This window comes from Cyclopterus lumpus, chromosome 19 (genome assembly GCF_009769545.1).
Source record: "Cyclopterus lumpus isolate fCycLum1 chromosome 19, fCycLum1.pri, whole genome shotgun sequence".
Lineage (NCBI taxonomy): Eukaryota > Metazoa > Chordata > Actinopteri > Perciformes > Cyclopteridae > Cyclopterus > Cyclopterus lumpus.
Window position 1 is genome coordinate 16,323,415 of NC_046984.1, and position 16,247 is coordinate 16,339,661.

At 45.9% G+C, this 16,247-nt stretch overlaps 2 protein-coding genes across 2 annotated transcripts in view; both read left to right on the forward strand.

Annotated features, from left to right (window-relative positions):
- Nucleotides 1–789: 789 nt before the first annotated feature.
- sost (sclerostin) lies at nt 790–4,220 on the forward strand. The gene is given in 3 exon segments (XM_034559110.1): nt 790–1,184; nt 3,565–3,725; nt 3,727–4,220. Coding segments are annotated over 3 exon segments (723 nt in total). The 5' UTR covers nt 790–892; the 3' UTR covers nt 3,997–4,220.
- Nucleotides 4,221–15,365: 11,145 nt separating this feature from the next.
- The window catches only part of meox1 (mesenchyme homeobox 1), a 6,912-nt gene continuing 6,030 nt past the window's right edge, over nt 15,366–16,247 (forward strand). The window contains exon 1 of the mRNA XM_034559355.1: nt 15,366–15,399. Coding sequence (XP_034415246.1) covers nt 15,366–15,399 — 34 coding nt within the window. The remainder of the gene's footprint in view (nt 15,400–16,247) is intronic.

Consider the following 16,247-nt stretch of genomic DNA (forward strand, 5'->3'; position numbering starts at 1 on the left):
CAGACACGTAATGCTGCAGAAATCATTAAAGGAGGAGGAAGAGGAGGAGGAGGAGATGATGCATCTGTACACTTAAGTCCAACAACAACACAGTGAGTCTTTCACCTCCCTTTCTCTCCTGTGTCCTCCTCTCATTATCCATCATGTCTATCTTCTCCTCCTTTTACTTTCTTCTCTCCTCTCTCACTCTATTTCCTTCTCCTCTTCTCGCTGCCTCTTTCCTTTTTCGTATTCCCTCCTTCCCTCTAATATTTCTCCTCCTTCCCTTTTGCCTTAATTTTCCTTTCCTCTCTCCCTCCCCTTTATATTTTTCTTCCTCTCACTTTCCCCTTCTCTAAAATCTCCTCTTCCTCCTTTACCCCTCTCCTCCTCCTCTGTCCTCTATTTCTTTATCTATTTTCTCCCCTTCTTCATCATCTCTCCTCTCACTACTTCCTCATCCTCATTTCTCCCTCTCCTTCCACTTCCCCTCTCTACGACCTCCTTTCCTCTCCCCTCTTCATCTTGTTTCATCACCTCTTCTCACTTCCTCATTTATCTCTCTTCTCCTCTCCTCTCACTTTGCCCTTCGCTATTTGTTCCTCCTCCTCTCCTCTCCCTCCCCTCTCTCTCCTCCCTTTCGCACGCATCCCTCCCTCTCTCCCTCTCTCTCTCTCTCTCTCCTCCCATAGTTCCTCAATGACTCTCTCTCCAGGCCCGACCCCTCCCACTCCTTTTTAATTGTCAGCCTCGAGGAGAACTCGCTTAAATAGCGCGAGCGCCTCGTGCACGACGGGTGGATCTGACCAACTTGTCTCGCTCTCTCTTCTCCTTCTCCTCCTTCTTGTCGTCTCTTCTTCCTTCTCCTCAAGTCCCCTCCGCGTGCACGTCCTCCCCGCTCGCCTCGCGCAGCATGCAGGTGTCTGCGGGCCTCCTCGCGTGCAGCGCGGCGCTGCTGCTGCTGCAGGGATGCTGCACCGCCGTGAAGGGATGGAAGGTGCTCCAGAACGGGGCCACGGAGATTATACCGGAGTACCGGGGAAGCACTCCTCAGGAGGAGATACCGCAGGAGAGCAACGGGAACAGCAACAACAACAACAACAACAACAACAACAACAACAACAACAACAACCACCACAACAATAGTAACAGTATGAATAACAGGGCGAAAACCGGCGGAAGGACAGCGAACACGGTCTCCTACAGTAAGTTATCATTTCAAGTTAAAATATGTCAATTGTGTTTTTTAAAAAAGCTGAATGTTGCACACGTGAAATAAATATCCAGGTTGAACTTGAACAAGCTTTTCATAAACATAAAAAAAAGAGGAAACTTTTGCATCCAAAATACACGCAAAATCGCAATATGCGCGCAATATGAGTGGATTTCACTTCATGTGCGCTTCTTTTTTATTATGTTAATACATAAATCGATTTAAATTATTATCATTGTAGAGAGAATAACGTTATACTTTTTTAAAATTGTATTTAAGTGAATATATTTCAGTATTTGTGTGAATTGTGCGTTCAGACGCCACAAATAATATTTATTGTATTGCCTGAAAAATGTAAAGTTACATTTCAACATGCATCTGTTCTTATTATTAAATTCCTCTTGTTTATTTCTCAATAACTAAATGGTTTGATTAGACTCCATCCACCTTTTTTTATTTTTAATAATTGAATCTCGAGATGGAATCAGTTGTTAAGTGAAGTCTAAACTGTCCAAATCAGTGGATTTGACTTTTAAAACAACATCCCAAAGACCACCTGCCTGTTCATTCGACTGGCCGAGAGCAGCTCTTCTGTGGGAAGAGTGTTTTCATGCCTCATCCTGCCAGAGAGGAGCGTGCACGAGAGAGGAGCGTGCACGAGAGAGCGGCACAGACGCACATTCTTGTGGCGTTTCTTCTGCGACAACACACACAATCTCACAAGTGGAACATTCACAGAGACATCGGGGCTTCCTCCACGTCGTCTTCCAGCTTATTTCCTTCTCTCTTTATACTATTAGTCAAGCTCTACTTACAGCACCATGATTGCAACAACATGTCTCCAAAAAAAAACCCAAAACTTACAGTTTGTTCTTCAGGGGGGGAAGTTTCTTTTTTTTATGGGGGGGGGGGGGGGCTTTTTAAATGCAACACTGCCTCACAATGATTCCCACCTGTGGCCAGTAAAGGTTTGCATGTTCCGATTCAAGCGGTGCATGTAGAGCAATCTCACGCCCGTGGACTCGAGATGGGTGGTGACACTTTCTCAAAGATGTGTCTTTATTCAATCACTGGGGGGGGAAGAGGGGGGGTGGGGGGGGGGGGGGGGGTGGGGGGGGGAATGATTGGTTGGATTAGATGAGCAACTGGGAATAAGCCGGTCAAGATCTGTTTCATGTGACTGATGAAGGATGTTGCAACAAAATCCACACATTAAACAAAATCATGCTCATTTTGTTCCTGGAAAAGCCTCCCCTCGCCCCCCCCCTGTTGTTTTTATGGATAAACTGCGTATGTGTCGAGGTTCACACAGGGGGTGGGGGGGGGGGGTGGGGGGGGGGGGGGGGGGGTGACAGATCTCCAGGACTATCATCCGACTCTCCAGCTTTTTGTCCCGGGACGTCTTATCCCGGGACGTCCTGCTCCTGGTCCCCGTGGAGTCACAGCGGAGGCTTTAACCACTAACTGGCTTCCTTCCAGTCCTCTCCCAGGGCTCGTCTCTCACCACCGAGGAGGGGGGGAGGAGGGGGGGGACGACGACTGCTCAGGCAGCCACCATTAGTGTGAGGCCGACAGCGGAGAGGAGAACAGGAAATGTAGTGTGTGTGGGGGGGGGAGAGACTGGTAAAACTCCCGGAACAAGACAAACTGGGATACGCGGTGGTAACCGGTGTCGTCCTGTAGCTCTTGTTGTTGTTTACTGCTGTGTGTCCCGTCAGAACAACACCGGATCACGTTCACATGGGCAGAAAGAAAAGAAAAGAAAAGGGAAGTCACCTCATTTAAATCCTTTTGTTCAGCCTTTTTTTTTTTGTGTGTGCAAAGAAAAGCCACAGAGGAAAACATCCCTGTGAGTGTATCATTTCTAAAACCAACAGTTTTTGTAAAAAGAAAAAAAAGAAGCTAAACACGGGATTACAGGCCGAGTGCGTCTGGCAGATGTCCAGTTAGTTCAGAACCGTAAAATAAACCAGACAGCTATTTACTCCTCCATCACCACATATACGTTGGATTTCCTGAGGGGCCGCCGACAACGTAATGCCAGCTTTTCCTTCCAGCCCCCCCCCCAAAAAAAAACGAAACCTCCATTAAGTTTGATTGAGCTGTTTAATGGCCCTCTGGTCTGGATTTGCTATCAGCTGATTGCTGCCAGCTGGAATCTCGCTTGTGGAGTCGTCCGCTAACGAATCCGACCGCGAATAGAGACCGCTAGATACCATCTCTGAAAATGTTTTTTTTTTTTTTTTAAATGCGACACATTTGTCGCATTAGGTTAAAAAAGTGCATGATTCGGTTTTTCGGGGGGGCCCCCGCCGGCACGAAAGCGTAACTAATATTCTGCTCTTTTTTCTTTTTTTTTATCGCGACCCCAGGTGCCGCGGAGCTGAGCTGCAGGGAGCTGCGCTCCACCCGCTACATCACCGACGGATCCTGCCGCAGCGCCAAGCCGGTGAAGGAGCTGGTGTGCTCGGGCCAGTGCGTGCCGGCGCACCTCATGCCGAACACCATCGGCCGCGGCAAGTGGTGGAGGGCCGGCGGCGGGGGGGGGCGGCGCCTCGGAACACCGCTGCATCCCGGCCCACTCCCGGACGAGGAGGGTCCGGCTGCACTGCCCCAACGGCAACACGCGGACTTACAAGATCCGCGTGGTCACCTCCTGCAAGTGCAAGCGCTTCAGGCCGCACCACAACCTGTCGGAGGCCAAGGAGGTGCCGAAGGCGACGCCGCGCGGCAAGAAGCACGGACGCCTGGCTCAAGACCGGAGCAAGAACAACACGCCGACACTGACGGGCAACTCGTACTGACGGCCCCTCAAAGCACACACACACACACACACACACACACACACACACACACACAACGACCAACTGATCTCCTTCGAATAAGGGAGGAAGTGCTAAAGAAATATCAAAGAGAGTAAATATTCATAAGCTAATTGCCGGGCTGGTTTTTAAAGTCATCAGTCTTTTGATTTTATTTTATTTTTCCATCATATTTTGTGAACTCTGCTGCTTATTTGCATGAGAAAAAAAGGAGGGCAGGGAAGGGGGGGGGCGGTGGGGGGGGGGGGCCAGGAGTCCTTTTTTTCGCCACAGCTGCGACCGCTCCGGAGACGCAGCGCCATGTTGGATCATTTCTGATCGCCCCAACAGCGCCGCTTTTTTTTTTTTTCTTCCTCCACGCAAAAACAGATTTCATTTAATGAGGCGTCCTCCCGTGAGGATTTTTTTTTTTTTCCGAGTCCCATCTGTGCAAACATCCAGCGGATGCAGCGCGGAAAAGGTGAAAAGGTGAAAAGGTGCATCTTTGCTCCGGAGTGGTTGTAATCCATCTCCGTTTGGGTGCATGTGTGTGTATGTGTGTGTGTGGAGGAGACGGTGGCAGCTCCGGGGGGCTCTGAACGGTGGGACCTTGACAGGTTTTCTTTTTCGAGAGGGCCCCCCCGACCCGGACAGCTCGCTAAAGGCCTCGTCGGTCTTCAGGACGAACCTCGGGGCCGCAACCAGCCCGTCGGCTACAGTAGAGCCTTTTCCCAACGACACGAGTCGAGAGACGCTTTGAGACGAGGAGGAGAAGTGATTTCGACACCACATGGGGGGGCAGGAGGTGGGGGGGGGGCATTCCTGAGAGTCCTCCTAATTGAAGCTAAATGAGCTCATTCCCGTGCTATTTGAGTCGGGGGGGGGGGGGGGGAGAAGAAAAAAGCCATTTCCTCTAGACGTAGCCAGTTCCTGTTGGTTGGAATCGGAGACAGACCAAAAATAAATAAAATAATAAAGTACACATGTGTGTGTGTGTGTGTGTGTGTGTGTGTGTGTGTAGGAGGCATCAGAAAGTTGCTTCAGGGCAGAGAGCGCTCTTCTCCAGCATGCCCCCCCCCCACACACCGGAAACCATCGAAGAGGCGTTGGAGGCGCTCCCCTCTCTGCTCCCATTCTGTAAATAGCCCAAACAGGAAAGATAGGAATACAAATCACCCCGATGGAAACAATAATTGCATCATCGCATGGACTGATAAAGAATCTGGCACTGGAGACAACACAGCCTCTTTCCTTCAGCAACGGCCCTTTTTGTATCAACTCATATTCCCCCCCCCCCCCCCCCCCCCACACCCACGATTTAAAAAATAATTTTCTCTAAACTGTACTGACAGTGTTTGCTTGTTTTCCTGATTGTGTGTGTGTGTGTGTGTGTGTGTGTGTGTTTGGTTAAATAGCAACTGGAAGGGGTTGTCTTGTAAGCGGAGAGCTGTGATTGTACATATCAAACCTGTTTGGGGGGGGGGGGGGGCTGTTTTTTTTCTACAGACTCAAAAAGAAGGACTGTTATAAGAGAATGAACTCCATATTTATTTTTTATTTCCACATTTAAATTATTTATGCAACCTTTTTTGTAGTAAACGATAGCCATTGTTGTTGTTGTTGTTGTTGTTGTTGTCATATAGTGTGATAAGAGACGTTGGAGATGAAATATACTGTACAGGACATGAATAAAAGTAAAGGCAGATATATTTGAAAAGATCCGCCGTGTTTGTTCTTTCTTATTTACGTGAGTTGCAGGTTAAACTTTACTTTGATCCCCTCGTGCGGCATCAGTAAGTATATATATAAACATGTCATAAATGAGTTATGACTGCTTCAAAATCAGCTTTATTGTCACGGTGAAGTGTGTCAATAGATAGAAAAACACATTTCTAAAGGTCTAAAATACAGACAAACAGATATATATTAAACAACCTTTTATGTATTAGCACCAGTCAGATTAAATGTATTAATTGTAAGCAGATATAGGTAATTATTAGTGTGTTATAACTGTCAGCAGTGGTGGATGTAAAATACATTTACTATGATCATTGTACTTAAGTATCATTTTTGAGGTACTTCTACTTATTATATTGCTGCTCCGCTACATATCGGGAGGCAAATATTATATTTATTTCATCGACTGCATTATTTAGTTACTTTGCAGATTCAGATTGAATACAAAACGCAATCAACAAATAAATGAGGTTAATCAACAGAAATGCATCCTGACAGTTTACAGCAACATCAAAGGGATAAACACATTAATGATCAATAATAATATTCCAATATATAATACACATGGTTCTGCAAAATGAGTACTACTGGTATATATATATATATATATGAGTGCAAATACTTTTGTACTTTTACAAATGCAGGACTTCTATAGTCTGTATCAGAGTATTTCTGTGGCATTACTCTTAATTTAAGACCTGAGTACTTCTCCAATAATAATAATAAGTGCTGCATAAACACAGTAAAAGAACTGTTGTAATAATATAAAATACTGTACCTGAACTTTATTGCCGCTTACAACATTAAACGTGTTATTAAATGTATTTAATGCATATGAATATGGGTTTAAAGTGTATTTGTACATGTGTCTGTTTGTGCAAAGAAATTCAGTTTCACCACCGTTTGAAGCGTCTGCACAGACGAAGAAGAGAAAGGAGGAATCTTCACTCCTGTGATCTCCAGCGTTTCTTTGTTTATGAGGGTGGATCAGAGCCACGGCCGTCATTCCTCTCCTCCCTCTCCTTCCGGCTGCATCCATCCATCCATCACTTTACTTCATCGTATCTGAAGCGCACCTCGGCGACAGAAAAAGACTTTCCAACCGCAGGCAAACGGGAGTTACGCAACCCAGGCGGCGGCGTAAGAAAAACAAAAAGAGGTGTTTACGCTGACCTTTATCAGCAAAATGTTATTTTTAATTACCGGGGAGAAAAAGCCCCTTCGAGCGCCAAATAAACACAAAACAGGAAAAAGAATCACTGTGGCAACTGCGGTCGGAGAGTTTGTCTGTTGTCGTGCCAACGGAGACCGGTAGATCTTACATTGCACTACATCACCCCCCTGCAATGTGCAGTCATTATGTCATTCTCAACCCCCCCTGTTTTCCAGGAGAGAACAGACATGCCACACTTTTCACACAAGGCAACTTAAGTTCCCCCGAAGAAAAAGCCAAGAGCACGTACTTCAGAGCAGCGCCTGAACGCCACCTTTTTCCAGATATCGAGGCCCGGACGCCACTCGCCGGCGACCTGCAGGCGACCCCTTTCGCGGTTCCAAAGGAGGTGCACGAGGAGTCAGGCGTGATCTATCGTTCCCGGCCCACGACACTTCGCTGTGTCATCGGCGAGGCGTTTGAATACCAGGTGCGGAAATCCCCCCCCCGAGGGTCTCCGCTCCGGGACAAGTGTAAGAAACAGGGCCGCATTAGACATTGCACAACGTCACGGGTTCCTGCCTGACTTATGGCCTCCTATGAGGAATATTTATAGAACTGACACGCCGACCACACTAGATGATAAATGGCGTCCCAACGTGGGAGAAGCCAATGGACGAGGTTGCGCTGGAGGAAAGGAATCCTTGAAGAACATTTACTCAAGTACAGATTCAATGTGCTTTACTTGAAAATGTCCATTTTATGCCACATTATACTTTTGCCGTGTGCAGATTAGTCCTCACACCTTTTTCCTGTCCGGTGAAGACTGAAAACCTTCTTCTGAAGCTACGTAAACGCTTTAAAATAAAGCCTTTTCAGGATCAGCTGGAAAATGCATCGACACAAAGCTGAAAACAGGCTGTTTGTTCTTTTTTTTTTAGAGATACGAGGTTCTCACATGTGATGATCTTACGGACTAAGATGCACTGCTGCACATTAAGCTAGCCGAGAGGATGGAGAGGAGTTCAAATGCAAGGTACACATTAATGCCACTGTAGTATTAGTCCTAAAACATCCTATTTAAGAGTAAAATATGTTTACTTTTGATACTTTATGCTAACTACACTCTACTTATACATTAAGCTTTTGAATGCAAAACTCTTACTTTGAGTATCTTAGTATTTTCATAGTGTGGTAGTACTTTTACTTAAGTTAAGGATCCTGATACTCTGAGTCCGTTACGATCAATTTGGTGCACTAGCCCGAGATTTTACTCGCACAGAAACTTGCACATTGTTTTTTTTTTTTTAGCTATATGCAGATTCAGCCCCGTCTCCTAAAAATGACGTTTCCGTGTAATTGTGAATCACGCTCCGAGGGAAACGTTTGCTTTGCAAGTCCCTCAAATAAACTTCCAATGAACACGGGACTTTCACCCTGCAGACCGCCGTCCGTGGCCCGTGTGAACCGAGTGCTTTTGCAGCTTTTAATTTAGATTAATTTCAATTTACATCACAAACTGCAACTGTAATACGTTTTCCCTAAAACGTTAATTTAGAGTGCAGTTTATAAACTTAAAAGAAAAACTTAGGGCCTATTTAATTGGCTACAAACGTGGTTGTGTGCTTTTTTGGGGGGGTAATATTTCAAAACAATAGTATTTAAAACAGTAAAATTCTTAATTCTTAACCGATCTACACTCACACTGTCTGTGAGTCATCTAGATAATAACCGTTTCCCATCAAACCTTTAATCTCACAGAGAATCTACTTCTCGTCACGTCTCCCGAAGAAAATGAAAGAAGAAATAAAAACCAGCGCGCAATAAACGTTTCTCACAAACGCACGTTTCCGTTTTCCCTCCTTTGAACTCGCATAATGGAAGAAAAAACCTGTGAAAATATCTAATTTCATCTTTGATGCGGCGCAACGCTGATTGTTTAGCGCGCAGCCAGAGAGGGCAGCCACTCGGGGCGGCTTAGGCTCTGTCAACACAGACCCAACTGATGTTCAGCCAGATGCAGAGGGAGACTGTGGAATCAAATAGACTGCATATCATCCCCAAACACAGAGTCCTCCTTCAAACTTAGTTTCTTCTGTTGACTGCAAAAAACCCGCCAGTGGAAACTGACTCGAGGTGACATTCATAGCATGTGAAGCGTCTTCTCTCACGGGCCAGAAAAACTAACCCCTGTATAAAAAAGAAAATCTGAAAAGTGTTGTGTTTCTAGTCAAGCCGAGTTTGCTTCTGACAACGTTGCAGGTCGTCCAATAGACGTTTAGTTTCGTGAGACGGAGAATGTTTACTTAACTTACCGGGACGCGTAATTCTCTGACGTAAATGCCTCTTACGCACCGGTAGTTTCGGCTCCGGGGGCCCCCCTCGAGTCAAACTTTTTTCTTTTTTCCAGGAGCGGATATTATTGCTCAAGTCAAACACATGTGGACGATGACGGATGGAGTCGGGAGACGGATGTTTGCGCTCCTCCGACCGCTCCCTTTATCGGGACGAGAGCGCTAATAGCTTCCAACAAATGGAAACCAGAAGAGATGTCTGGCGGGGGCCTCAAAGGAGCGAGGGGTATGCGGGAAGTAAAGGGGGTCCAACTAACTTTCTGTTTCTCAAACTGGCTTTCGTTTGTTGGGGGGACGGAAAGTGGGCAGCGTTTTCCTGCAGGCCGAGAGTTTAACTCAGCAGGGAAAGGACCCAAAGATCTTTGTAGACCCAAAGATCTTTGAGTTAACTTCATCCAGGCTGGATCGTCATCAGAGATGCACGCCGGTAGTCTCAGTTCTCCACGAAGGTGCCAATGCAGAGAGAGAGAGAGAGAGTCTCTGCATTATTAAGAAGATAAAGCAGTAAAAGGTGGCACTATGTCCCAGAGATGGACAGTAGCTTCCAGAGCGGGTCGGGGGCTCCCACTGAGCCGTGTAAGCCTCGGTCTCTCGGCTGAAGCCAGGCGTGCAGAGAGGCGAGCCGACCACATGTGCTCAGGACAACAGGAGGTGCGGAGGATGTGAAACAGGGCTGTCAACAAACAATTCAGAAAAACAACCGCAGCAAAAGCCCCAAGGTTGTGGAGGCAGAAGGCATTTCCTTCTGCGTAATCATCGCCTCATGGACTGAAACATATAAGACGTTTCAGTTCTGGCGCGGATACAAAAAATAAGTGCCGGAGCAGCTTGTGTGTTTTGCTTTGCAACTTTTCGGTGATACTTTTACTGTCAACTTTTCCAGACCCTTAAAACAAAAAGGAGATGACGAATTGGTGGAACTGCTGTTCCACTTTATGTGTGTTTGTTGTTTTGTGTGCGACTTGAGGAGGGGGGGGGGGCACGTTAGGGCCAATCCAACACGTGCGGTATCAAGAGTTTACACAACCTGTCATTGGGTAATTAGCTTGAGGTCAAGGAAAGCTGACACAAGCAAGGTCAGTTCGTCCAAACACAAAAGCAATTAAAACGTCCATTAACGTTTGAATTGTTGTAAACTGTCAGACGGAAAAAACTGCAAATCTTCATTTCAAAAAGACGCAACATATATAGAGAGAGAGCCTTCTGGGTTCTGTTCCACAAGTAAGGAAACATCACTCAAGATCCCATTGACATTTATAACAACACTTGTGACCCCCCCCCCCCTCTGGAACAGAGCCTTTCAAAACACGATGTCATGTGGCCCCGCTTGATGCATCGAGATAAAGATGGTTGTTTTTGGACAATCAATCTAATAATAATGGGGTTTATTTAACAAAAGGAGGACCGGGGTTATCTGAGATGTTTTCTGTGATAACAGCCAAAGTGATAGGACAGATCACAGCGATACCAAAGGAATAAATACCTCTCATTGGTGAATAATGTCCTCTGGTTTTTTGCTATAGTGTGTTTTCCTTTTGAAAGTCCTCTTTTTGTGTGTCTTTCCTGCCTTTATCGAGGATACATTTATATTATTATTTTAACGATAATGACACGTATCATTTCTTAAATGGGTATGTGATTTACAAAATAATGTTCATCTTTTGTGAAAACAAATTTGACTCACAAATGTATAACAAAAGCTTCGAGCTAAAGTCGTTTTTGTGTCTTCGTCGTTTTGTGTCTTCTTGTGACGAAAAGAATTAGTCGAAATTGGCTAAAAAGCTGCAGAGTCGCGGTTCAATCTAGGGGTTCAATCACGGTATCTTCACATAGACAATATCAGTATTATCATTAAAAACAGGCTGAAAATGAAGGCTGACAGAAGAAAAACTACAAACGACATTTCTTCAAGACATTTTCAGCGGTTACAACAATTTCCCATCGTGGACTGAGACTCACTTCACATCCTCACTGTCAACTGGTCATTTTTCCAAAGACAGCGACCCGGCACTCCCTCCCTGGGTGGAGCACAAAATGACCGTATCGTAATTTTCTGCCTCTCATCATGTCAAAAATATGTCGTTTTTTTCTTCTTCTTCTCGTTCTGTGGCATCCAGGAGTTCCTATCGGTGTTTGAGCAAAACCGGATCCAGTTTATTCGAGTAATGCACAGAGATGTCTTTTCAAATTTCGGGCCGCATATTGTACATGTGTATATGCACTCACAAACATTTACAGTCGCATTAAAACTGGTGCTCCCCCAAAGCGGTTCTGAAGAATAAAAACTCGATGAAGAGGGACTCGTTAAAGCTCGCCTTTCCTTTCGTGGCGCACAGCAACAATTAAATCAGTCTGCCGCGGAGTGATTTTTAAACGGGAGCGAAGTGTTTATGTGGGTGGTACGGACACGCCGAGTCAGGGATTAAACAGCCCGTGAAACACAGATTTATGACGGGCAGTAGACGGCCCCGGCCGCGAAACCTCCCCTGGCATTTTGAATGAGATGTCATCATCTGATTGTTTCAATGCGCCGGTCCCAAACTGGACCGGGCGATCCGTCCCCGCCTTCCCTTCCACTCCCTTCTCGGCCCCAATTGACTTTAATCCATTCGCATTGCATCACTGGCTCTGCGACTCCCCTCAGCTGGTGGCTCTTTGGACTCGTCTTTACAAAAAACAAAGAAGACTCTCAACCCGACTTGGACTTCACTTGGTCTCGAGCCTTTTGACTTGTGTTCTCCCAAAGCCTGACGATTGAAAAGTGTGTTATTTTATGTATGCCTACGAGTCAATTAATTTCTCTGATCAGCATTAACACTATTAATTCATAGCAAGTCCACAATTAAAGGAACAGTGTGTCGGATACGTTAACTTGAGACTTGTCAGTCTTGACTAGAGACTTGTCTTGGGACATTTGAGTCTTGACTTGAGACTTGTCAGTCTGGACTTGTGACTTGTCAGTCTTAACTTGGGAGTTAACTTGAGAGACTTGTCAGTCTTGACTAGAGACTTGTCTTGGGACATTTGAGTCTTGACTTGTGACTTGTCAGACCTGACTTGGTACTAGAGTGCAAAGACTTGTGTTGCGACGTGTCAGTCTTGGACGTTAACTTGGGACTTGTCCGTCTTGACTAGAGACTTGTCTTGGTACATGTCCTTTATTTAAGAATTGTGTTGGGACTTGTGTTGGGACATTTGAGTCTTGACTTCAGACTTGTGTTGGGACTTGTCATTCTTGACTTGGGAGTTAACTTGAGACTTGTCAATCTTGACTAGAGACTTGTCTTGGGACATTTGAGTCTTGACTTGAGACTTGTAAAGGGACTTGTCAGTCTTGACTTTGGACTTGTCGAGGGACTTGTCAGTCTTGACTTGGGAGTTAACTTGAGACTTGTCAGTCTTGACTTGTGACTTGTCTTGGGACATGTCAGTCTTGACTTGAGACTTGTGTTGGGACTTTTCAGTCTTGACTTGAGACTTGTCAGTCTTGACTTTGGACTTGTCTTGGGACTTATCAGTCTTGACTTGGGACTTGTCAAGGGACATGTCAGTCTTGACTTGTGACTTGTCAAGGGACATGTCAGTCTTGACTTGAGACTTGTCAATCTTGACTAGAGACTTGTCTTGGGACATTTGAGTCTTGACTTGGGACTTGTCAAGGGACATGTCAGTCTTGACTTGAGACTTGTCAGTCTGGACTTGTGACTTGTCAGTCTGGACTTGTGACTTGTCAAGGGACATGTCTGTCTTGACTTGAGACTTGTCAGTCTTGACTTGGGACTTGTCAAGGGACATGTCAGTTTTGACTTGAGACTTGTCAGTCTGGACTTGTGACTTGTCAGTCTTAACTTTGGAGTTAACTTGAGAGACTTGTCAGTCTGGACTTGTGACTTGTCATACGTGACTTGGTACTAGAGTGCAAAGACTTGAAACTGTGCCTTAGTTCCGCATCGAGTGCATCTTGAGAAACCTCAGACGCCGTGTTCAGTTCACTGGCGCTGCAACATAGTCGAAATGTCCAGGATCGAGAAGTAAACATTCTGCTTCCCAGAACAACAAACTAGAGTTATGTTTCCCCCTCAGGGTTCATGACTACTTCCACAGACATGCCGGTGCCTTTATGCTTGTTTGTATGTTTATGTCATAGTCCCTCAGCTGAGGAGGTTATTTTAGGGCACCTGGGTAGCGTTGCAACGCTGCATCGCTGCATCTTTAACCCTTGAACTTGATGATACTCCTACATACACACACGGACGTAAACAGCCAGTAAATCCAGGTTTCTCCCCACATGGAAGCTGTTTTATTCTTCAGGGCCCGCCGCTGATTAATGAAGCGTCAGTTTCATTCTTTTTCTCTTTTTCTCTTTACCGCTTCGTTCTGACCCCCTTTGGACCGGCTCAATGCAATCAGCTCCAAGTGCAGAGGAAATTGCTTCCTATCCGTGTGGCCGTGGGTGCGCGACCCAGGAGACGCCGAGGCAGATATCTCCACAATCTCCCCAGCTTAGGAGAGTTTAAGATCGGGATCAATTCGGCTTATCAGATGTCAAAGAGCCTCTGGAACTGTATGTGTCCCAGTCTTGACCCTGGTTGCACAAAAAAAAAAAAAAGTCCCTGAATGTGGTCAACAATCTGGTTTATTGTGTGTGTGTGTGTGTGTGTGTGTGTGTGGGCGTGAAACAGATGATTCTGGGAGGATCTGTCAACCCTCATAAGGTAATATTTTCCTTAGAAACCTAGTCTTCTTTTCAAACATATAAATATAACTTGTGCTCGTCAGCCCTGACTCTGCCCCGATGAGCAACATCATAATTGATGGCTGGGCAACGACCATCAAATGTGCCTTTGCTCATAGAGACGGTCTCTGTCTCTCCGAGAGAAACGTGTTGATGTGCGTGCGGGGTAGTCCGATACTTGGGCGTGGCCAGGATGATTAATGTCTTCAGCTAATTGTTCATAAAATACTTCTCTTTTGATGACTCACCGTCTACCATCTGTCTATCTTGAAGGGAGAACTTTTCCATTTAAAACATCCGGCGTTTGCGTCGTGTCCAAATTCTCACCGAGATCAGTAAAAAGAAGAAAGAAAAAATGTGATCCAGACGGCGTTATAACTCTCAGCTTTTGACAACGTCTGAACTGCTGCTATCGCTTTAACAAAAACACGGAGGGCGACAATTCCTTCCTCCGCGTTTCCCCGGGTTTTGCTCCGGCGAATTCACATGCCAGAGTTTCACTGACGCTCGGAGAAAAAAGTCCTCGGTCGGTTTCGTGTCGTTATCGCGTCAGCGTATCTGACCCAGCGGGGCAACCGGCACGCTGCAGTTGATTCACTCAGCAGATGCCTCCTCTTTGTGGACGAGCGACCTGACAGCGTGTCGATAATTTAATGCGTAACGAGACCGCCCCGGGCTTCTGTGCGCGGGTGCCGCCATCAAGAAACGGCAAAACCCCCCGCTGTTGACTTTGGAGGGGAACTTGAACGTCTTGCAGAAAATCAAGCGTTTGAATAACACCGCTCGAAGCCAAATGAAATAAGACCGCCGGGCGGCGAGGCCAAACACCTTGAGAAGAAATGGCTCAATCGATGGTGGCTGAAGGTTTTATGACGAGATCGGTCATCATTTTTTGGAGGCAACTTGGCGAGAACAAAGCACTTTCGGACGCGCAATAAATTAAAACCCGATTGCCGTGGTGTCAACCCGTTAATCGCAGACACTGCGTTTTTCCTCCAATTTCTGCCATATGAATGATGTGTTTTGTGTGTCTCAATTTGTCTTGACGGGGATGAAACACTATAAGTAAAAAGGTTTTGTAATCTGGTAGCCTACGATGGAGAGCCAACTTATTGTGTAGAACTCCTTTAAAAATGAAGACGCTCTTGCAGTCCAGACCCCCATCAGGATCCAGGTCTGAAACGGCCCGGGAGACAGTTTGAGGCACCAATGTGCCACCTAGGTTGTTTTTTTAAGGCCCTTTAATTTCCAAATGAGGGAAATCATAACACTCCAGCACACAATGATATTCGAGACAACAGTGCTCTTCCAACTTTGTGGCAAAAGTGTCCGATGTTGACGACGTTGAAGCTGCACAGGGCCCCTGACTTCAACTCCAAGCGGCACCTCTGGGATGAAGCGTAAAGCAGACTGTGAGCCCAACGTGGGTCAGAACAAATCCACGCATCCGATATTGACGAAAACCTCACCGGCAGGCAAAAGAATCTCAAGAGCATTTTATTTATTTTAATGGAATCCTTGTGATCAGAAGTAACCTTGTGCAAATATCTTTCGCATTATGTTTAAAGCATCTTGACAGCGCTGACCTTTTTGGGGAAAGGAAAAGAATGGAGGAAACTATTCGGGCTTGTTAGCTGTGTCGCAACGTCCAAATATATTTAATCACCTCCGTGAATCGCTGGTAAAAATACAAACCGATTCCCGTATAAGTTAGAGAGCTAATGAGAAAACCATCCGTTGGAAGCTCGTTAGGAGAGCGTTCCTTCCTCAGTTTCTGCAGAACCCAGTGAAACCAACGCCAAAGTGTCTTAAAACTTGTATTCTCTCTCCTGACCACCAGGGGGCGACTCCTCTGGTTGTATAGAAGTCTATGCTTCATGTGTTAAAGCTTCATTCTCTCTACTGACCACCAGGGGGCGACTCCTCTGATTGTATAGAAGTCTATGCTTCATGTGTTAAAGCTTCATTCTCTCTACTGACCACCAGGGGGCGACTCCTCTGGTTGTATAGAAGTCTATGCTTCATGTGTTAAAGCTGCATTCTCTCTCCTGACCACCAGGGGCCGACTCCTCTGATTGTATAGAAGTCTATGCTTCATGTGTTAAAGCTGCATTCTCTCTCCTGACCACCAGGGGGCGACTCCTCTGGTTGTATAGAAGTCTATGCTTCATGTGTTAAAGCTGCATTCTCTCTACTGACCACCAGGGGGCGACTCCTCTGGTTGTATAGAAGTCTATGCTTCATGTATTTAAGCTGCATTCTCTCTACTGACCCA